This window comes from Manacus candei, unplaced genomic scaffold (assembly GCF_025592945.1).
Source record: "Manacus candei isolate 608988 ecotype Guabito, Panama unplaced genomic scaffold, ASM2559294v1 h1tg000106l, whole genome shotgun sequence".
Classification (NCBI taxonomy): Eukaryota; Metazoa; Chordata; class Aves; order Passeriformes; family Pipridae; genus Manacus; species Manacus candei.
In genome coordinates this window covers 1,100,149-1,118,815 of record NW_026138154.1, presented here as the reverse complement: position 1 = coordinate 1,118,815, position 18,667 = coordinate 1,100,149, and the positions used below count along the sequence as shown (strand labels likewise).

At 50.7% G+C, this 18,667-nt stretch overlaps 1 protein-coding gene across 1 annotated transcript in view; it reads right to left on the bottom strand.

Annotated features, from left to right (window-relative positions):
• LOC127461445 (fibrillin-2-like) overlaps positions 1 to 18,667 on the bottom strand; it is a 108,843-nt gene that overhangs the window by 65,348 nt on the left and 24,828 nt on the right. The window contains exons 6-7 of the mRNA XM_051769264.1: positions 7,669 to 7,866; positions 6,110 to 6,235 (exon numbers count right to left, since the gene is read on the bottom strand). Of these exons, the coding sequence (XP_051625224.1) occupies positions 6,110 to 6,235; positions 7,669 to 7,866 (324 nt within the window). The remainder of the gene's footprint in view (positions 1 to 6,109; positions 6,236 to 7,668; positions 7,867 to 18,667) is intronic.

The following is an 18,667-nucleotide window of genomic DNA, read 5'->3' as shown; positions in this document are numbered from 1 at the left end:
AATAACGTGGGTGACCCCGAGGGGCGGTGACTCGGGTCCTTGTCCGGTGGGAAAGTGAGGAATGCTGGAGTTGGGAAGGGAATCGCGATCCCACAGTGCCCTGCAGTGGCTGCAGGTGCCAGTGCAGCCCTGAAGGTGGGAGGGAGAGAGGCAGGGGATGTTTAATCCTGCTCTGATCTCCCCCTGCTCCACTGGGAAATGTCCCTGCCCATGGCAGGGGGTGGAACTGGATGAGCTTTAAGGTCCCTCCCATCCCAAACCATCCCAAACCAGTCTGGGATTCTCTATAGCTGAGCTGATGTTGGTTGTTATTCCCATTTCCAGGCACAATCAGCTCTTCCTGAAGTTCCTGCACTTTTTAGCAGCAGCTGTTGTGACAGCACAAGGGGGGGAATGGTTTCAAACTGCCAGAGGCAGGGTTAGGTGGGATACTGGGAAGGAATTTCTCCCTGGGAGTGTGGGAAGGGGCTGGGATGGAATTCCCAGAGAAGCTGTGGCTGCCCCTGGATCCCTGGAAGTGTCCAAGGCCAGGTTGGAGAAACCTAGGATAGTGGGAGGTGTCCCTGCCCATGGCAGGGGGTGGAATCTGACAATATTTAAGGTCCTTTCCAAGCCAACCCATTCCATGATTCCACCATTCTGTGGTTCTCTTTTGTGATTCTATGATTCTATTCTACTAAAAACAGGAAGACACTTCCCTGCTTGGCTTTTTAGGACTAAAATTCTGCCTTCAGCCACCACCTGAGATGTCCCCTGAGCCTTTCCCATGCTCCTCTGGCTCTTTGATGCTCAGAGCCCCCGGGACAGACAGAAAGGACTCGAAACCTCCCAAGGCAGCAAAGCAAAAGGACAGAAATCACTTCCCCCACCTGGGCCCCTGCAGTGAAAAGGAGATTTTATCACTCCAGCCTGCCCTGTCATTTAATTACAGCCCTGCCTTGGGTTACAATTCACAGAGCACTGGAAGGAAAAGAGCTTTGTGGAGCAGAAGCTGGTTGTACTATTAGTGAAAAAACCAGTTTAATACTCCTGTTTGTAGCACTGGGAAAGTTGTTGCATCAGAGGGCTGGGGGCCAGATCGATACCTACAACACAGCCAGTCATCCAAAGGGGTGTGTGGGCAGCAAATCCACTCCATTCTTAAGGAAAAACAGTGAATTCAAGAGGTTAAATCCAACTGCAATTTTTTTTCCCCCCTGAAAATCCCAGCCCGGCCCAGAGCAGCAACCCAAGGAGCAGGAAAAGAGGCCATTTCTCAAGCCTTGCACATCCTGTGCTTTGAGAACCTGAGCTCTGGGCTTTGTTGTTCTTTCAGTTCTTCCCCCACCACACATTTTTTTGCCTTCTTGGTTTTCCCTTTGTGAAGTGGTTTGGATTCATTGAGCCAGGGAGAGCCCGACACGGGTACATCCACCTCCCATTAACACCCGGCGCTGGGCAGGGAATCCTTCCAGCTCCAGCCTGGCTCCTCCACCACTTTTCCAGCCCTCTGTTAAAAATTAAAGCAACATTCTGCCTGGTCTGCTGTGCAGACAATGGCAGGATTCAAGGCAAACGTTGATTTTGGATCTGCTCTCCACCTCTGGCTTGGAGTGGGAGCCTGATCCTTACGGCTGCAAACGCTGGGAGCCAAAGGCTACAGAGCTCCAGAAGGAGCTGGAGGCTGCAAAGCCCATCCAACACGGTGCCCACAGACATGTTGAAACCCCAACTTCTCCATCTGCTAAAAAAAAAAAAACCCCAGGTCTTGATGGAGAAAACATCCCCGTGTCACGTAGCAAAGAGGTCAGGCCTCGACGGCAACTCACGGGACTCTGAGACCTCCCCTCCCAGAAAGCACAAAGAAACCACAGAGGAGAGGAATGGAACCCTCCAAACCACCCCAAATCCGTGGAAATGAGCTTTTAATGGGGCCAAAACAATGAGCTCTTCTGTAGGGGTTTTGCAGGAAGGTTGAAAACGGGGCTAATAAAGCGGCTCTCGAGTTCCAGCCGAGCTCGTGGAAAAGATCCCTCTCCCCTGTGCAGAAACAGGGATGAGATTGGACAGAGTGAAAAATAGAGCCTTGTGTTCGTCAGAAAACATGAGATTTTGTGCCCTTGGTGACAAAAGAGGGACATAAGTAACATCTAAATAGAAAGGGGTGAGCGAAAATTGGTGATATTTGTAATTAAAGGCTTCGTTCTGCCCCGGCAAAACCTCCTGGAGAGGCCAAGAGTGGTCAAAAAGGACTTCTGCTGGAGGGATTTGAACAGAGCTTGTTGCACACGGTTTACAGAGCCTTCCTCTCCCTTTCCTGGTGTTTCTCCCTGGGTTTTTTTTGGTATGTCATCACCCTGGAACAATTCAAGACGTGAGACATTCCCTTTGGAAGCATCCTGGCCTTGCCTCACTGATAGCAGAGCTGGCCTGGCATTTTGTCATCCAGCACAGGAAGGGCCATTAGAAAGTTAAAATTCTTGGCAGAGGAACACTGGAATTGTGGCAGGAAGAGCTTTGTTCAGCCAGTGATTCCACCCCTTAACTGCACACCACGGAGCCGTTCCCTTCGGTGCAGTTTTTACGGCCGCTTTTCCAGGATAATTTAAAAATGTCACTGGTCCTAACAACCCCCCACTTCCCTGTGATTTATGGATCGAGGGCTTTGCATCAGGAGGATGGGCCTGAGCTCAGCTTTGATGTCTTCCTCTCTCCATTTTGCACCAGGAGGGTTTTCTTGCATCCTCCTCAACGATTTTACTCAGCTGGATAAAACCACGAGCCTCTCTCCAGGCTCCCCCATTTCTCATTCCCCTACAAACCTCCACAAATCCTGCTTTTTTCCCCTTTTTTTCCCTATCAGCCAGGCATAGGATCTATTGATTCAGCCCTAAGCTGGCAACTTCTGCCCTCCTTGCTGATCTTTTTGGACAATATAAACCCAATTTTTGGTGCTATGGTTTAAAAGCCTTACTTTAGGGAGCAGCCCCTCCCCACCCTAAATCCACCCCAAATTCACCCCCATGAATTCCATGATTCACAGGCTGCTCATATCCCTCAGAAACTCTTGTGCCAGCAAGTTCTCCTTAGACATTGCACAGCCCCAAGCTCAGGAATTCCTGATCCCTCCAGTTCCCTGGGAATACAAGGAACAAAAGGAATCACAGCAGTGTCACATTTGTCAGGGGTGAGCTGCAGAAACAAGCCTGGAACTGAGCAACCCTGAACTTGGAGGATATTCAGGTCCAAATCCAAGCAGAGAGAAAAAAAAAAAGGAACCTCGTTTTCTTTCTGGAGTTGACCAAAATCCAGGCCCAAAAATCCAGCTGCAGCCTCCTGGGAGCTCAGGGCCTCCTCCACTATCAGCCTGGAAGATCTTTATTCCACACAAGGAAAGCATCTTTATTCTTCAGGGATGCAGGGACTGAAAGCAGAGCCCCCAACTCCAGGTGCCTTTTGTGTTAAGAGATAAGTATCACTGATGGGAAAGCACCAACATTATCTCTCCTCCTGCCTGTTCCCACCAACAAACAGCCCCGAGGAGATTAGTGGCACATGCTGCTGCTGTTAATTAGGGAGACATCATTAATCAGCAGCCCTGGTGACACCGGGCTCTGACCTTTGGCTCCAGCACAATCCCATCTGCTGACTTCACCCCCCCTCAGGAGGAACCTTCCTGAGCACAAAACACAAACTCCTGGGAATCAGGGAAGAATTTACCATCTAGTTTTAGTATTTCCTGGATGGTGGGGCTTGGATGAGGAAACCTGAAAGCAAGAGGGAAGCATCTCCTCTTCCTAAAGCAAGAAGGGCTTGGTGCACATGGAAAACTCCCTCCTTTCACCAGCTCTAAAATTAACACAGGGACTCAACAAGGGAACTGCTCCAGCATGGAGATTTTAGGCCTGGAGCACACCTGGGTGAAGAATAAATCTGTCCCTGTCTGCCTGTGGTTGTTATTTTGGTTCTCAGCCTTGGCTCAGGGAGGAGGGGCCGTGGATGGAGATTTTTGGCAGCAGGTCGGGAACTGGGACCCTCAAATTGGATCCTCAGCTTTGATTCTCGACTCCCTGAGGTACCAAAGCACTCAGCAAACTCTGAGAGGGGCTCAGATCTTCCTGAATTTATCAAGTGTGAGCAGCAGACACGATGCTGCCTCTGTATTCCCTTATTCACATCCTTTTAGGGAATCACGGGGCACATTCCTAGAGGGGAGCAGTGATGCCCCAGCAAAGGTGATCCCACAGTTCTGTGATCATCCTGATGGGACATGCTGGTGATTCCCATGTGGGAAACAAGCCCTCCCAAGCAACCCCAACCCCATCCCTTTAGAGCATCCCTCCTGTTTGTGTCGTTCCCACAGAAGGACTCCCAGATCCCTCGATCCCACCCAAGCAAAGCCTCCTCTTTCCGTGGTCTCCTTAGCAACCAAGGCAAGATAAGTGATGGAACAGAACCCTGTGGATGCTGGAGATGTCTCTTTTTATGGCCATGCAGGAAGGAGAGTGAAAGGCAGCTGTTTATGGCCACATGGTGCTGCTTTGGCAGGCGCTGGGGGCCCCTCAGCATCTGGACGACAGACCCAGACAATGGATTGGTTTTAATCTCAAAAGATTCCAGCTAAACTGATTGCAGATGCTCCCTGCCTGCTCCCCAGCCAGCGTGGGTGAGGCAGAGCAAGGACAAGAACAAGTTTTTGTTGCCCACAGTTCCAGGGCAGGGCAGAGAAATTCCACAAGACACCCTCGGATTGGGGTCCTTCACCCCAGACATGGATCAAAAGGCTGGGCTGGACCCTCCTGGTTTCAGGTCCTGGAATGTCAGAGCACTGCAAGAAACCCCCCTTGCTGTTGGAATTTTAGGGAAAGTCTCGTGGCATCCTGCCAGGGAAGATCCACAGGCACAGATGTCTTCTGGAGATAAAAGAAGGTCCATCCTCCCCAGTCCAAGGATTGACCTCTGGAGCTTGGTGTTCCACTTTGGGAAAAGATTTTCTGAGGGGCTGAACTCAGGTCACAGAATCCTGGAATCACAGACTGGTTTGGGTTGGGAGAAACCCTAAAGATCACCCAGTTCCACCCCCTGCCACGGGCAGGGACACCTTCCATTAGCCCAGGTTGCTCCAACCTGGCCTTGGACACTTCCAGGGATGGGGCAACCACAACTTCTGCAGGCACTAGAGACTGCTAGAATTATCCTAGCAAGGAAAATGCCTGGATTACAGGAGAGTGGGAGTATGGGAACAATCCCCTGGGAGCAGTGATGCTCCTTTCCTGGAAAAAAATGACTTGGAAGAAACCCCTCTGAGACAAGGAATGCTGTCAGGAATGCTCTAAGTGCTCTCCCTGTGTAGCTTTGCCACACAAATTCCATGTTGAAGGTCTGGATTTCAGTGCATTCCTCACCCCTTGTCTTGGTTACAGCAGAGCCTTGGAGAGGAATGAGAGGGAGGGGGAGCTCCTGAGGGATCCAGCAAGGTGGGACTCGATCCCAACATGCTCCATCCATGTTTTCCCACAGAACTGTGTGCCCTGGTCTAGGTGAGACCCAAATTTATCTGAGGCATACACTGGACCAACTCACCCCAAGCCCAGGAGCAAAGAGCAGTTCCAGGAGCTCCCAGAAAACTTCCAGAGTTCTCCCTTAACTACCACAACCAGCCTGGAAATTGTTAAATTCTCACACCTCATGTGAAGACCCTCAAAAGAAAAGGCTTTGAGTTTTCAAAGCTTGATCAGACTGAGCTTTGAAGGCATCCCTGAGCTAAGCAGAGACCTAAAACCTTCCAGAGATCCCTTCTGTCCAGTCAGTCTGTGCTGCCATGAAAATATCCTTCAGAAAACACCTGCCTGAAAAATCCAACCCCCTTCTTTCTGGTTTAAGAGAAGATCAGGCAAGCCCTTCTCCTCCTTTCCTTGCCTTGGGGCTCCGGGAACCAAGTAAACAGATTAAAAAGTCATTTTTTGGCACTTCCTCCTGTTTGGGAGGCAGGATGAAGCCTGGCATGGGAGATCTCTCCCATCTTTATTTGGAAGTGCCCTGTGAGCAGAGAGACCCCCGAGATTTCCACCCCCTTGTGCTCTCAGGATGTTGGGAATCTGAGCATCCTGCAGGTCTGAGCCTTCCTTACCTTCACACCTGTGGCTGGTCTCGCTCTGCTTGTGTCCTGCAGGGCACTTGCACTCGTAGGAACCCACGGTGTTGATGCAATTCCCACCTTGGCAGAGGCCAGGGATGGCTTGGCACTCATCCACATCTGTGGGAAGAAGAGCAGGGACGTGAGGAAGAGTGGCCATCCCACGGATCCACGTGGGAGGAGAGCTTTGCTCCAAGATCACGTTTCATAAACCCCCTCAGACTGCACCAGAGATAAAGTGAAGGACAGGAAATGGCCCTGAATGGTATTCCTGGCTCATCCACACGAGCAGGAGGGAGGCAAAAGTCTGGGAATGCTTTCCAAAGCAAACGCCCGTGTGTCTGTCCCCCCACGGTTCGTTCCTCAGGGAAGGCTGGGGTTTAATTTTGAACCTGGAGAAACACCAGCCTCAATTCACCACCTCTCGTGGGGTGGAGGAGGTTTGAGAACTGCACTGTGGCCAGAATCTCTGAGCTAAAATGATCCTGGATGATCCCATGGGAGATGGGAGGTCCGTGGTGCTGCTCTGGGAGACACGACGACAGATTGTGGGAGTCACACGGAGAGTTCTCTGTTTTGGGGCTCTGTTCTCTGTGTTAACTGTTTTAGGGCTCTGTTTTGAGGCTCTTCTCTTTGTTCCCTGTTTTAGGGCTCTTTTGGGGCCCTGTTCTCTGTGTTCTGTTTTGGGGCCCTGTTCTCTGTGTTCCCTGTTTTGAGGCCCTATTCCCTGTATTCTTTATTTTGGGGCCCTGTTCTCTTGTGTTCTCTGTGTTTCCTGTTTTGGGGCCCTGTTCTCTTGTGTTCTCTGTGTTTCCTGTTTTGGGGCCCTGTTCTCTTGTGTTCTCTGTGTTTCCTGTTTTGGGGCCCTGTTCTCCATGTTCCCTGTTTTAAGGCTCTGTTCTTGTGTCCTGTTCTCCATGTTCCCTTTTTTAGGGCTCTGTTTTGAGGCCCTGTTCCCTGTATTCTTTGTTTTGGGGCCCTGTTCTCTTGTGTTCTCTGTGTTCCCTGTTTTGGGGCCCTGTTCTCCGTGTTCCCTGTTTTAGGGCTCTGTTTTGGGGCTCTGTTCTCCATGTTCCCTGTTTTAGGGCTCTGTTTTGGGGCCCTGTTCCCTCTATTCTGTGTTTTGGGCCCCTGTTCTCTGTGTGTCCTGTTCTCCATGTTCCCTTTTTTAGGGCTCTGTTTTGGGGCCCTGTTCTCCATGTTCCCTATTTTGGGGCCCTGTTCTCCATGTTCCCTGTTTTAGGGCTCTGTTTTGGGGCCCTGTTCCCTCTATTCTTTGTTTTGGGGCCCTGTTCCCTGTATTCTTTGTTTTGGGGCCCTGTTCTCCATGTCCCCTGTTTTAGGGCTCTGTTTTGCTCCCTGTTCCCTCTATTCATTGTTTTGGGGCCCTGTTCTCCGTGTTCCCCGTTTTTGAGCTCTGTTTTCATCTCCTATTCTCCGTGTCCCCTATTTTGCTGCCCTATCCTCTGCATTCCCTCCTTTGGCTCCCTTGGCACACCCTCCTCCTCCTCCCTCCCTTATCCCAGCCCGGGCACATCCCCGTTGGCACCGACCTTGGCAGGCCCCGGTGCGGATATTCGGGATGAAGCCCCGGCGGCAGGGATGGGGCTGGGCAGGACACATCTCACAGGGGTGTCCCCAGGCCCGGCCGATGGTGGCACAGCACATGGTCTTGGTGCAGACGATGCCACTGAGCTGGCCCTGGCACATCTGGTTGTTCACTTGGCTGAAGCACGGCCCGGTCCGATAATCTGGGAAAAGGGAGGGGAAAAAAAAAAACCACATCCAGGGGTTAGATCCCGACAGGAACACGAGGATTCCTCGGCCCTTCGGGTGCAAATTGACAAGTTCTGAGGGGGAAAAATAAAAATAAAGCCCTGCAGTGATGAAAAGAAGAGAAATTTCAGGCCTGTGCTGGCTCTAAAATGAACTCGAAATAAGAAGAGGTGGTTTCAGGGCTGCAGTTTCACCTGTTCTGTGAAGCAAAGCAATCAGATTTTATTTTATTTAGGAGCAAAGATCCACCCCTGGAAGTGTCCAAGGCCAGCTTGGAGCAACCTGGTCTAGTGGAAGGTGTCCCTGCCTTCCTTAAGGACCTTCTTTAAGGTCCTTCCAACCCAAACCATTCTAGGTCATGATTAATTCCTTCAATTTAACTCTTAAAAGATCCCCTGGCAGTTTGAACTTTAAAACCCCAGATGCTGCAGAAGCAACTGGTGTTTCCCATTCCCAACCAGGATCCTCCCATCCCTTAAAACCAAAAAAAAAAAAAAAGGATTTTTGAAGGGCTTTGCTTGCACTGAGGAATGTTGGGTTTGACCCTCGATTAGGGATATTGGCACAGCAGGAAACTAAATTCTGAAATAATAAGGTTTTCCCTTCTGCTGGGAATAGGTGATTTCGTGTAAGTGTTTGATCTGTGGCTGGAAAAAAAAGACCTTTAACCCAGAAAATTCCACATGAACTGTCTAAGGAAGTTAACTGCTGGTCTGGCTGAGATTTGCTGAGGGAATTTCGAGGTTGGAGAGTCCAGTAATTAGTGATTGCCTGTGAACCCAACTCCTGCATCAGCTCCAGGATTAACCCCCAGCTGTCTTTGCAGTGAAATATTTGGATTTGATGTGTGAAGCGACCAAAAAGTCGTGTGGGGGGGGGGGTGGTTATACCTGAACAACGAGCCAGAGGCACCCACAGGCAAAGGGGAAGAGTTTAACCTGGGCTAGAATTGTCCCACCTGGAAAACACACAAGAAATCCTGGGAAAGGACCAATTAGCAAAATAATTGCTTATTTCCAGCTTAATGCTCCCTCTGATTTGTGTTTCTCGAGCAGTTGGGAGCACAGTCAGGCTTGAAAATTAACTCTGATAAAAGTGAAACGAGAAGTTTGGTCTGTGGGTGTCACCGAGACCAACAGCAGGAAGGATTTGAGGGGAAAAGAAAGCACTGATTTTGAAGTGAAATAGGTGTAAAGGTGATGGGATCTCATAAAAAAAAGCCCTTTTTTTTTTGGCAGCCTGAACAGAACCACGAGCCACGTTTGCAAAGGTGAGTTACCAAATCACCATATATTGGGTTTTTTTGACTCAAATTTTATCAAGATACCGAAAGCAGCAGAAGAAGACGCTCCTCAAAGGGACTCAGAAAGTCAGATTAATAAATGTATAACCCCAAACCAATGCAGGAAAGGGGGTGGACTTGCACCTCCCACCTCCTCTGGAGACGGAAGCACCGCAGCAAGAATTCCTGGAGATGGATCCTAATGAAAGCACAATTGTGAGGAGAACACCCCCTTTGAAACAAGCACTTGACAAAAATAGATTTTCCTATGTAGATTACTCCTTTGGAGGGGAATGAAGCCAAGGAAATTGCAGTCTGGAGGCCAGGAAGCCTGGCTGCCTTCCAGCTCCCATCTGTTGCTAATTCGAACGGGCAAATTATTAAATTTTTAATGAGGCACCAATCAAATTTTATTAAGGAAATACGGACACTTAGGAGATGTCTAAAGCCCTTTTCCAGCCCGTGTTACGGGATCTCATCTTCCAGGAACCTCAGTGCAGGGTAAGTTGTCCTTCAGAAGTCCTGGTTTTTCCCTGGAAAAGCAGAGGTGAGGTGCTGAAAAATTGGGATTTCTGCTTCCTCTTCCAAGCTTGCTCAGCTTTACAACAAGAAGAGCCCAGTGGTGGGACAGGGATGAGTTCCACCTTCCCACCTCCAGGTGAAGTTCTTGGGACAGAGATTGCAAGAAATACCGGATCAGGCTGGATTTTTGGGAAGTTTCAACCGTGGCAAGGTGGGTTTGGCTGCCTAAAAACAACCCCCCTGACTCCACCACCCAAAAGGACCCGGCCAAGAGCGAACATCCAGCGGGGGACAGCCCTCGGCTCCTCTCCCAACATCCATCAGCAGCCTCATATCCAGGCACTTGATCCTGTTGCCATATTAATTCCCAGCTAAACCCACGCTCGACACGTTCCATCTGTAAATTCCTTATCGCTGGGGTTACTCCGGGGTTACTCCGGGGTTATTCTGGGGTTACTCTGGGGTTACTCCCTGTGTCTCCTTGCTCGAATTGCAGAAGGCACCGTGGAATCAGAGCTGAACCACGAGCCAGGCAGGAAGGGAGCTGGGAGTGGGGATGGACAGGGAGCTGAACAGGAGCCAGAGTGTGCCCAGGGGGACAAGAAGGCCAATGGATCCTGGCCTGGCTCAGGAACAGGGTGGCCAACAGGTCCAAGGAAGTGATTCTTGCCCTGGACTCAGCACTGGTGAGGCCACCCCTGGAGTGCTGTGTCCAGTTCTGGGCCCTCAGCTCAGGAAGGACATGGAGGGGCTGGAGCAGGTCCAGAGGAGAGCAACGAGGCTGGGGAAGGGACTGGAGCACAAGTGCTGTGAGGAGAGGCTGAGGGAGCTGGGGCTGTTCAGCCTGGAGAAGAGGAGGCTCAGGGGAGACCTCATCACTCTCTGCAACTCCCTGACAGGAGGGGGGAGCCGGGGGGGGTTGGTCTCTTTTCCCAGGCAACCATCAGCAAGACAAGAGAGCTGGGTCTGGAGCTGTGCCAGGGGAGGTTTAGGTTGGATATCAGGAAGAATTTCTTTGCAGAGAGGGTGCTCAGCCATTGGAATGGGCTGCCCAGGGAAGGGGTGGATTCTCCATCCCTGGAGGTTTTTAAGGACAGACTGGATGTGGCATCAGTGCCATGGGCTGGGAACCACAGCGGGGTTGGATCAAGGGCTGGACTGGATGATCTCAGAGGTCCCTTCCAACCCAACTGATTCCATGATTCTATGAAATGGGGCTCTTTGCTCAAGAAATGGGACTCTTTGCTCTGCCCTCCCCACCCCTGTAGAGCCACGTCGGGGCTACAACGAGTTGTACCCACTCAACCCCTCAGCCAGACATGCTCAGAGGAGGAGGAGGCCTGACAGGGACAGACCTCCTGCATTTGAGTTGCACTCTGTGGTCCCTGTGAGTCCCTTCCAGCTGGGAATGTTCCGGGATTCCCAGTCTCCCACGTGGGAATTCCGATCCCCGAAGATGCAAAAGCAGGAATAATTGCACGACTTTCTTTGTTATTTAAAACACAACCCCCCCCTCCCAGGGTGTGAGCAGATCCCAAGGGAAGGTGAAGGAACTGAAGAGCTGCTCCCACCCCTCTTCCAGCCTGGGTTCCTCTGGCACCATTTGGCTGGAATTCCCTCCTGGGACAGGCCCTGGGGCCGGGTGAATTCCTTCCTTCCAAAATAAACAAACAGAGAGGAGATTTTGCTTTGCTGAAAATCCAATCCCTTCTCCCAACAAACAATGCCTTCACTGGGGGCTTTTTATTCAAAACACTGAGGACAAAAGGATGCCTGTGAGTCCTCCCTGGGCATCTCTGGACTCACTGGCATGAGGGCACCTCAACACATGCCCCAGGCCTTGGCAGGAGGCCCCACTGGGATCTGAAAGTTCCAGCAACTGGAACAAGGAGAGAAAGGGCAGTGAAGGTCCAGCCCAGGGTGTATTTTGTTGCTCTCCATCAACTGGAGGTTTGATCCCCCAAATCCTTCCTGTCTGTGACCCCCTGGGCTTTTGGAGCAAGGCATGAGTGTGCAAACTTGGAATCATGGATAAAATCATGGAATCATTTCCCAAAAAGTGGGAAGGACCCCCCAAGGATCATCCAGACCAGTTCCTGGCCCTGCCCAGGACACCCCAACAATCCCCCCCTGTCCCTCAGAGTGTTATCCATGAGTTCTGGACATGTTCCCCAGGGTTTTCCTTTGTTCTTCTCCACCCCCTGCCCCTCTTTATTTAAGGAGTTGGAGCTTCATTTGTCCCCTACGAACACAGAAACATCCACAGCAACAATGCAGCAGGATTTCTGTAGAATCCTGGAATATCTTGAGCGGGAAGGGACCCTCAGGGATCATCAGGACACCCCAACAATCCCACCCTGTCCAAACCCTCCTGGAGCTCTGGCAACCTTGGGGCCGTGAGCAACTTCTACCCAAAACGTTCCCACACCAACTCTGGATGGGAATGTTCCCTGGAGAAGACTGTGAGTGCCCTCCAGGACCTGCTGGGACAGCTGGGAGCTTAAAATTAAATGTTTAATGGAGCGATGGATGCCCTGCTCCTGGAGAGACCATGGGATCACAGAGTGGTTTGGGTTGGAAGGGATCTTAAAATTCATCCAGTGCCACCCCCTGCCATGGGCAGGGACACCTCCCACTATCCCAGATGGCTCCAACCTGGCCTTGGACACTTCCAGGGATGGGGCAGCCACAGCTTCTCTGCCCAACCCATGCCAGGGCCTCCCCACCCTCCCAGGGAAGGATTTCTTCCCAATATCTCATCCAAACCTCCCCTCTGGCAGTGGGAATCCATTCCCTCCTTGTCCTGGTGCTCCACAAACATATGGGACAGCACACAGGGGAACAGCATCCCAAAAGCCACCAGCCAGACACCCCTGGAATGACCCAGCTCCAACCCCTGCCGTTGTTTTAGGGCGAACACGGAGATTTTCCAACCGGGATCGTGGCTCTGGGCTCCCAAATCCCTGCTCAGCCTCTCAGCCTGAGCTGATACGTGACATCTCTGGGAGGGAGGGAGGGGGGGCTGCAGAGGGAACAGCATGAGGGTCTCCTTAAAGGGCTCCTTTCTCATGGAATACTTTCTCCACCTAGTCATTTCCTTACCTCATCCAAACACAGCCACATTCCTCATGTTTAACTGTTTGGACTTTTGCAGAAAAGAAAAAGCTGGCTGGGGCACTTTTATATAAGGCCAGACATTCCAAGTGCTGAAAAAACACATTCAAAGGAAATAGTGAAGGGAGAAACTTCTTTTTTTTTTTTTTTTTTGAGTTTTCCTGTCCTATTTTTACAGTTTCCTGACGGAGTCTCGGCCTCCCGACGAAACCCGAGATGGAGCCCCACGCACAACCCTCCTCCTGCACTCCCAGCACAAAGAACACACCAGGATGGCAGTTCCAGCAGTTTTGGGGATGTCTGGGAGGGCTGGAGCCGTGTCCTGTGTCCTGGGAGAGACCTCAGGATCAGGACATTGCTTAGGGCAGGGATGGAGGTGCAGGAGTGGAGGTGGCACTTTGGGTGGAAGCCTTGCACCTCTCAGAGTCCTTGGGAACATGTCTTTGGACAGGCTCTTGGAAAAAAAGGGCATGGAGATGGTGGCTGTGGCCTCCTGGACTGTGTGTTCCTGACAGGAATGAGGAAGGGAAGGAGGAATTCATGTCTGACCAGTGGGAAGCATTTTTGGGCAGAGCTTTTGTGGACTTTGCCCACCTTCCTTCTGGGAGGAGCTGATGGCAAGGACACTATGGAGTGAGGGCTTCCCAAAAATCTGACTGGGTTTCCAGGTCTTCCCTGATCTTATCAAGGTGAGGAGCATCTCCCTCTGTCCCTCCTGTGCTTCACGAGTGGGTTTATTTGGAAACCTCTTCGCTGCTATTTCAGCCAAATTTGTGACCTGTTGTTCTGCCTGGAACAGGTTTGCACCCAGGAAAAGCAGTCTGGGAGAATTCCAGTCCAAACATTCCTGCCAGATATAAAGCTAAGCCGTGGGAATGCTGCTCCCAGGAGGAAATGAACTCTGAGGTTGGTTCCCACCGGGCACTGTGACCCCTGAGCCACCAAACAAGCAAATGAAGGGATTAAATATCTATGCTGGAGAATAATTCTGGAGAACTTTTCCCCCTTCCCTCTGGCAGGGGAAAAGCAGCCTGTGATTGTCTCATTAAGGATAAACCATAAAACCCACGGGCACACAGGGACATTCCATGTGCAGGATCCACCTCCAGCCCACCAGGGCTCCCAGCAGAGCCTGCCTGGTTTCCCACAGAGGGAAGAAATGTGGTTTTCACACAGCCTGTCATTATTTGATCAAGGCAACCTGTCTGCAGGAGGCAAATTGCAGCCTGAAAAACCGAAGGCAGGGAAGTTTCTGCCAGATCTTTCCTGCAGGAAAATTTACATCAAAGTGCTTTTTCTGCCACGAGGCAGAGAAATGGGAGGTTATTCCTCACCTTTGGAAGGAGGCTGAGGAGAAGGAACTCCATCACACAGCTCAGCAATGAGCTCTGCTTTATGTCTGAACATCTGCTTTAGCTGAGCACCAGGAAGAACCCAGCTGAGCTCCTGGTTTCTGGGGAGGAGGAGGAATCTCTTTGTGAACATGGAATTTTAATAAAAAGCTCATCTGGGGAAAAAAAAAAAATCGTAGAATCCCAGAATGGCTTGGGTTGGAAGGACCTTAAAAATTATCCAGTCCCACCCCTTGCCATGGGCTGGGACACTTTCCACTATCCCAGGTTGCTCCAACCTGGCCTTGGACACTTCCAGGGATGGGGAAGCCACAGTTTCTCTGGGAAAACCTGTGCCAGGGCCTCCTCACCCTCCCAGCCAGGAATTCCTTCCCAATATCCCATCTCACTGTGCCCTCTGGCAGTGGGAAGCCATTCCCTGTGTCCTGTCCCTCCATCCCTTGTCCCAAATCCCTCTCCAGCTCTCCTGGAGCCCCTTCAGGCCCTGGAAGGGGCTCTCAGGTCTCCTTGGAACTTTCTCTTCTCCAACCAGGCCTTGGACACTCCCAGGGATGGGGCAGCCACAGCTTCTCTGGAGAATCCATCTCAGTCCCTCCCCACCCTCACAGCCAGGAATTCCTTCCCAATATCCCACCTAAATTCCCCCTCTTTCACTTTGAAGCCATTCCCTGTGTCCTGTCCCTCCATCCCTTGTCCCAAGTCCCTCTCCAGCTCTCCTGGAGTCCCTTTAGGCCCTGGAAGGAGCTCTCAGGTCTCCCTGGATCCTTCCCTTCTCCAGGTGAACCCCTCCAGCTCTCCCATCCTGGTTCCAGAGCAGCCCTTGGAGCAGCTGGGCATGGATGGAGGATTTTTGCCAACTTGAGATTTATCCCCAAACCAAAACCCAACTGGGCAGCTCAAATTAATGAATTCCCCATCTTTTCCTCACAAATTCATCCTGGGGGTTGGTTTCCAAATGAGGCTGGAAATTTATGGAGAGGGGGAAAAAAAAATCATTATGAGAGGAAAAATCTGCAACAAAGCCACTGAATAACTCAGGAGGGGGGAGGTTGGAGAGGCCTTCCAAGGAAGAGTAATGGGGTATCCTGCAACATTCCCAGCAGCTGGAAATGTGAGTAGATTAAAGTGCAGCTTGTGCTGAGACACCCTCTGGATCCATCTGTGTGTTCCAAGCTGGAATCCTGGATGGGATTCTGGCCTGTTTACACGTGGCACGGGGTGCCTGTCACTGGAGTAGCTGCAGCTGGAGGGAATGGGACAGATCCATCAGGATTGAGCTTTCCCTTGGACAAGGCTGACTGGCAGGATTGGACCACCCATTTTTTATTTCTATAAATTATTTCTATATCATAGAAATAAAAAAATCCTTATAAATTATTCCAGGCCTTAAATATTTCAGGGTGAGTGGCAGAGGGATGGAAATTAAATGGAATTACGAGAGGAATTGTTCTGGGCAGCCAAGACCTTGGAGAAATTGGTAAAACATATAAAAATGTGCCAACCTGGGGGGGGCTTCCACTAATCTGACTCAATGCTAATGGAAATTAGCATTTCGAAGGGATTTTGAAAATCCCTTTGAAATTTTGGTGAATCTACAGACACAGGCTCAGAAATGCTCCCTGAGTGCACCTCAGAGGGGATCCCTGTGTTATATGTGCTGGAATAAATACATATTTCTATAAAAATAGAAAAAGCTGGGTCTCAATGGAAGCAGAATCCTGGATGATGGGATCTGTACGTGGACACAATCCCTTCCAAGGCTCTTCCTGGGATATGGGACTTGGGAATTCCGAGGCTTCAAGAGCACAGCTGCCTTCCAGCTCAGTGGAGAGTGTTTGCACTCAAGAACATCCCTAATTTTTGGAAACCAGGGAGAGGAGAGGACATGGAGACACCCCCAGGGCCTTTCTGAACCAGCCAGATCAGAGGAACCTCCAAAAGCTGGGGGATGTTACTCTTAAAAAGCTATTTTTTTTTTTTTCTCCAGAGGAAAAGAAGATTTTCTTTCATGGCATCCCCAGAGATGGAAAAAAAACAAAAAACCCAACCCCAACAACCCAAATTAAAACCTCATCCTTGGCACCACAGGAAGGGCTTCAAACCACCACCTGAGCCAAACAGGTCATTACACCTCATTTTTTCCTACTTGCAGGAGGGTGAAATCAGAGACATGACATCAAAACGCTTCATTTTTTGCCGTAAAACCATTTAAAAAAATAATAATAATATTAAAAAAAAAAAAATTTGGCCTCTGTCCCCCCACAGCTTCATTTTTTTCTGGGCTGCAGCTTTTTCCTCCCACACTGATGTAATGGGAGTTCACGTTCCCAGAGGCTGCTGGGCTTGTACAATGCAGTCATTAGTTCCTCATCCCTGAAGATGTCAGGGGGAGGCAGGAAATGATGCCGAGGTTCTGAGAGTACCTCTCTCTTAAGGTATTTCCCTCTGAAGTGGAGAATTTCCTGAATGAAGTGTGAAGGTGCTCGGGTTGCTCCCAGTACAAAGCAGCCTCTTACTGGAGCCCCCACTGCTCCCAGCACTCAGAAATTCAGTTTATCCTCAGAAATTCAGTTTATCCCGGTTTAAAAGCCAAGGGATTTCTTTTTGTGGTCGCAGAGAAAGAAAGTCAAGTGAAAACCCCGAAATAAATCTGATATTGGGTGGATTTGGGGGGATTGGTGACTTCTTTTTACCAACACGGGCACGTTCAGCGCTCGCTGGTCCAAAGTGATGCTCCAGAGATGGGGTTCAGGGGTTGGCAGAATCCTGGGATATTTGGGGTTGGAAGGGACCTCTGGAGATCATCCAGGCAGGGTCACCTGGAGCAGGTGACACAGGAACTGCCCCAGGTGGGTTTGGAATGTGCCTCACACCCTCCCCAGTGCTCTCCACGTGGGAAGAATTTCTTCCTCACGTCGAGGTGGAATTTCTGGTGTTTTAGTTTCTGGCCATTGCTCCTCACTCGTTATCTCACTTTTGAAGTGCAGAGAGGTCCATGTGCCTGTGGCAGAACTGGTGATCCCTCTGTGATCCCTCCCCCTACCCAGGATCTTGGCCAAAAGGCCGAGGACTCGATGGGACACTGAGGGAGTTTGGTGATGAAACAAATCTGGGAGGAGCTGTCGGCTCCCTCGAGGGCAGAGAGGCCCTGAAGAGAGACCTGGATAAATGAGAGGGCTGGGAATCACCAGAGGTGTGGAATTTAACACACACAAGTGCTGGATTCTGCCCCCTGGGATGGGACAACTGGACAAACTCGGGAAGGAGAGGCTGGAAAGCAGTGCCATGGGAAGGGACCCGGAGGTCCTGGTTGGGAGCAAGTTGAATGAGTCAACAGTGTCCTGCTGGGCAGGGCCAGGAGTTGGACTGGATGGTCCTTGTGGGTCCCTTCCCACTCAGAATATTCCAGGATTCTATGATGAAACTCATCCTTTCCACCTATGAGTATAAAGAAAACCCTTCTAGTGGGTTTCAGGCTCTGCTTTGAATTAATCTTCCCTCAGAAAAATCTTTGGGAACAAGGGTTAGAGCTAAAATGAGAGCTACAGATGATCCAAGCCTGTTACTTGAGTCTCCTGCCACTGGAGACTCCCAAGGATGCCCCTGAACACCTCAAACCTCAAAGAAATCCAGCAGTGGTCCCATCTCCAGCAAATCTGGTGCTTAGGGACTCCTCCTAACGAACTCAGGGATGGAGCAGGAACCCATTTTCTCCTTGGAAGGGTTAAACCTTCCCTGCCACGCTAATGATCCTTGGAAGGTCATTCCCAAGCCCCTCACCTGGCTCCAAACCCCCCCAATCTGCCCGGCCAGGAGCCTCTTGGAGAAAAGTGTAACTTTTAACATCTCCCGGCAGAGCGAGGGCTCTGTTTGTCTTGGCAGGGAGGAGCTGTGTGTACACAGCTGGAGAGCTTGTTTTGTCTCTTAGTACAAGTCTGGGCTAAGCCAAATCTCCAAAGGCTTTGTAAAAATGCTCTCTTTATTTAAAGAATTTTATACATTACAAGATGTCTCCAAAGTCGGCCCCTGCTCAGACCCCCTTCTTTTTTCCCTGTCTCTTCCCTTTCTCCCTCCACGCTCGGGACGGTTGGTTTTCCAGCCCTGCTGGATCCAGAAGTTTCTTTGAGGAATTTCCAGCTCTCTGTTCACACACACAGCCAATGCCTGCCTCAATTTATGAGCCTCAACACTTCGGCGAGGAGCTCTACAGACACAGCCCTGGAGCTTGGATTTGTGGGGGTTTAGGGGAAGGGATCTTCAGAAGGACAATCAGGAAAACCTGCCATGACTGAAGCAATGCAAGGAGAGGGCTTGGAGGATCCATAACTGCAGCCCCCAACAAGATCTGGGTTTGAAATAGAGATGCTGAGGCTGCCCCATCCCTGGAAATGTTCAAGGATAGGGACTGGAGCAACCTGGTCTAGTGGGAGGTGTCCACTGGACACCTCTAGGGTGGAACTGGATGGGCTTCAAGACCCTTCCAACCCAAACCACTCTGTGACTCTA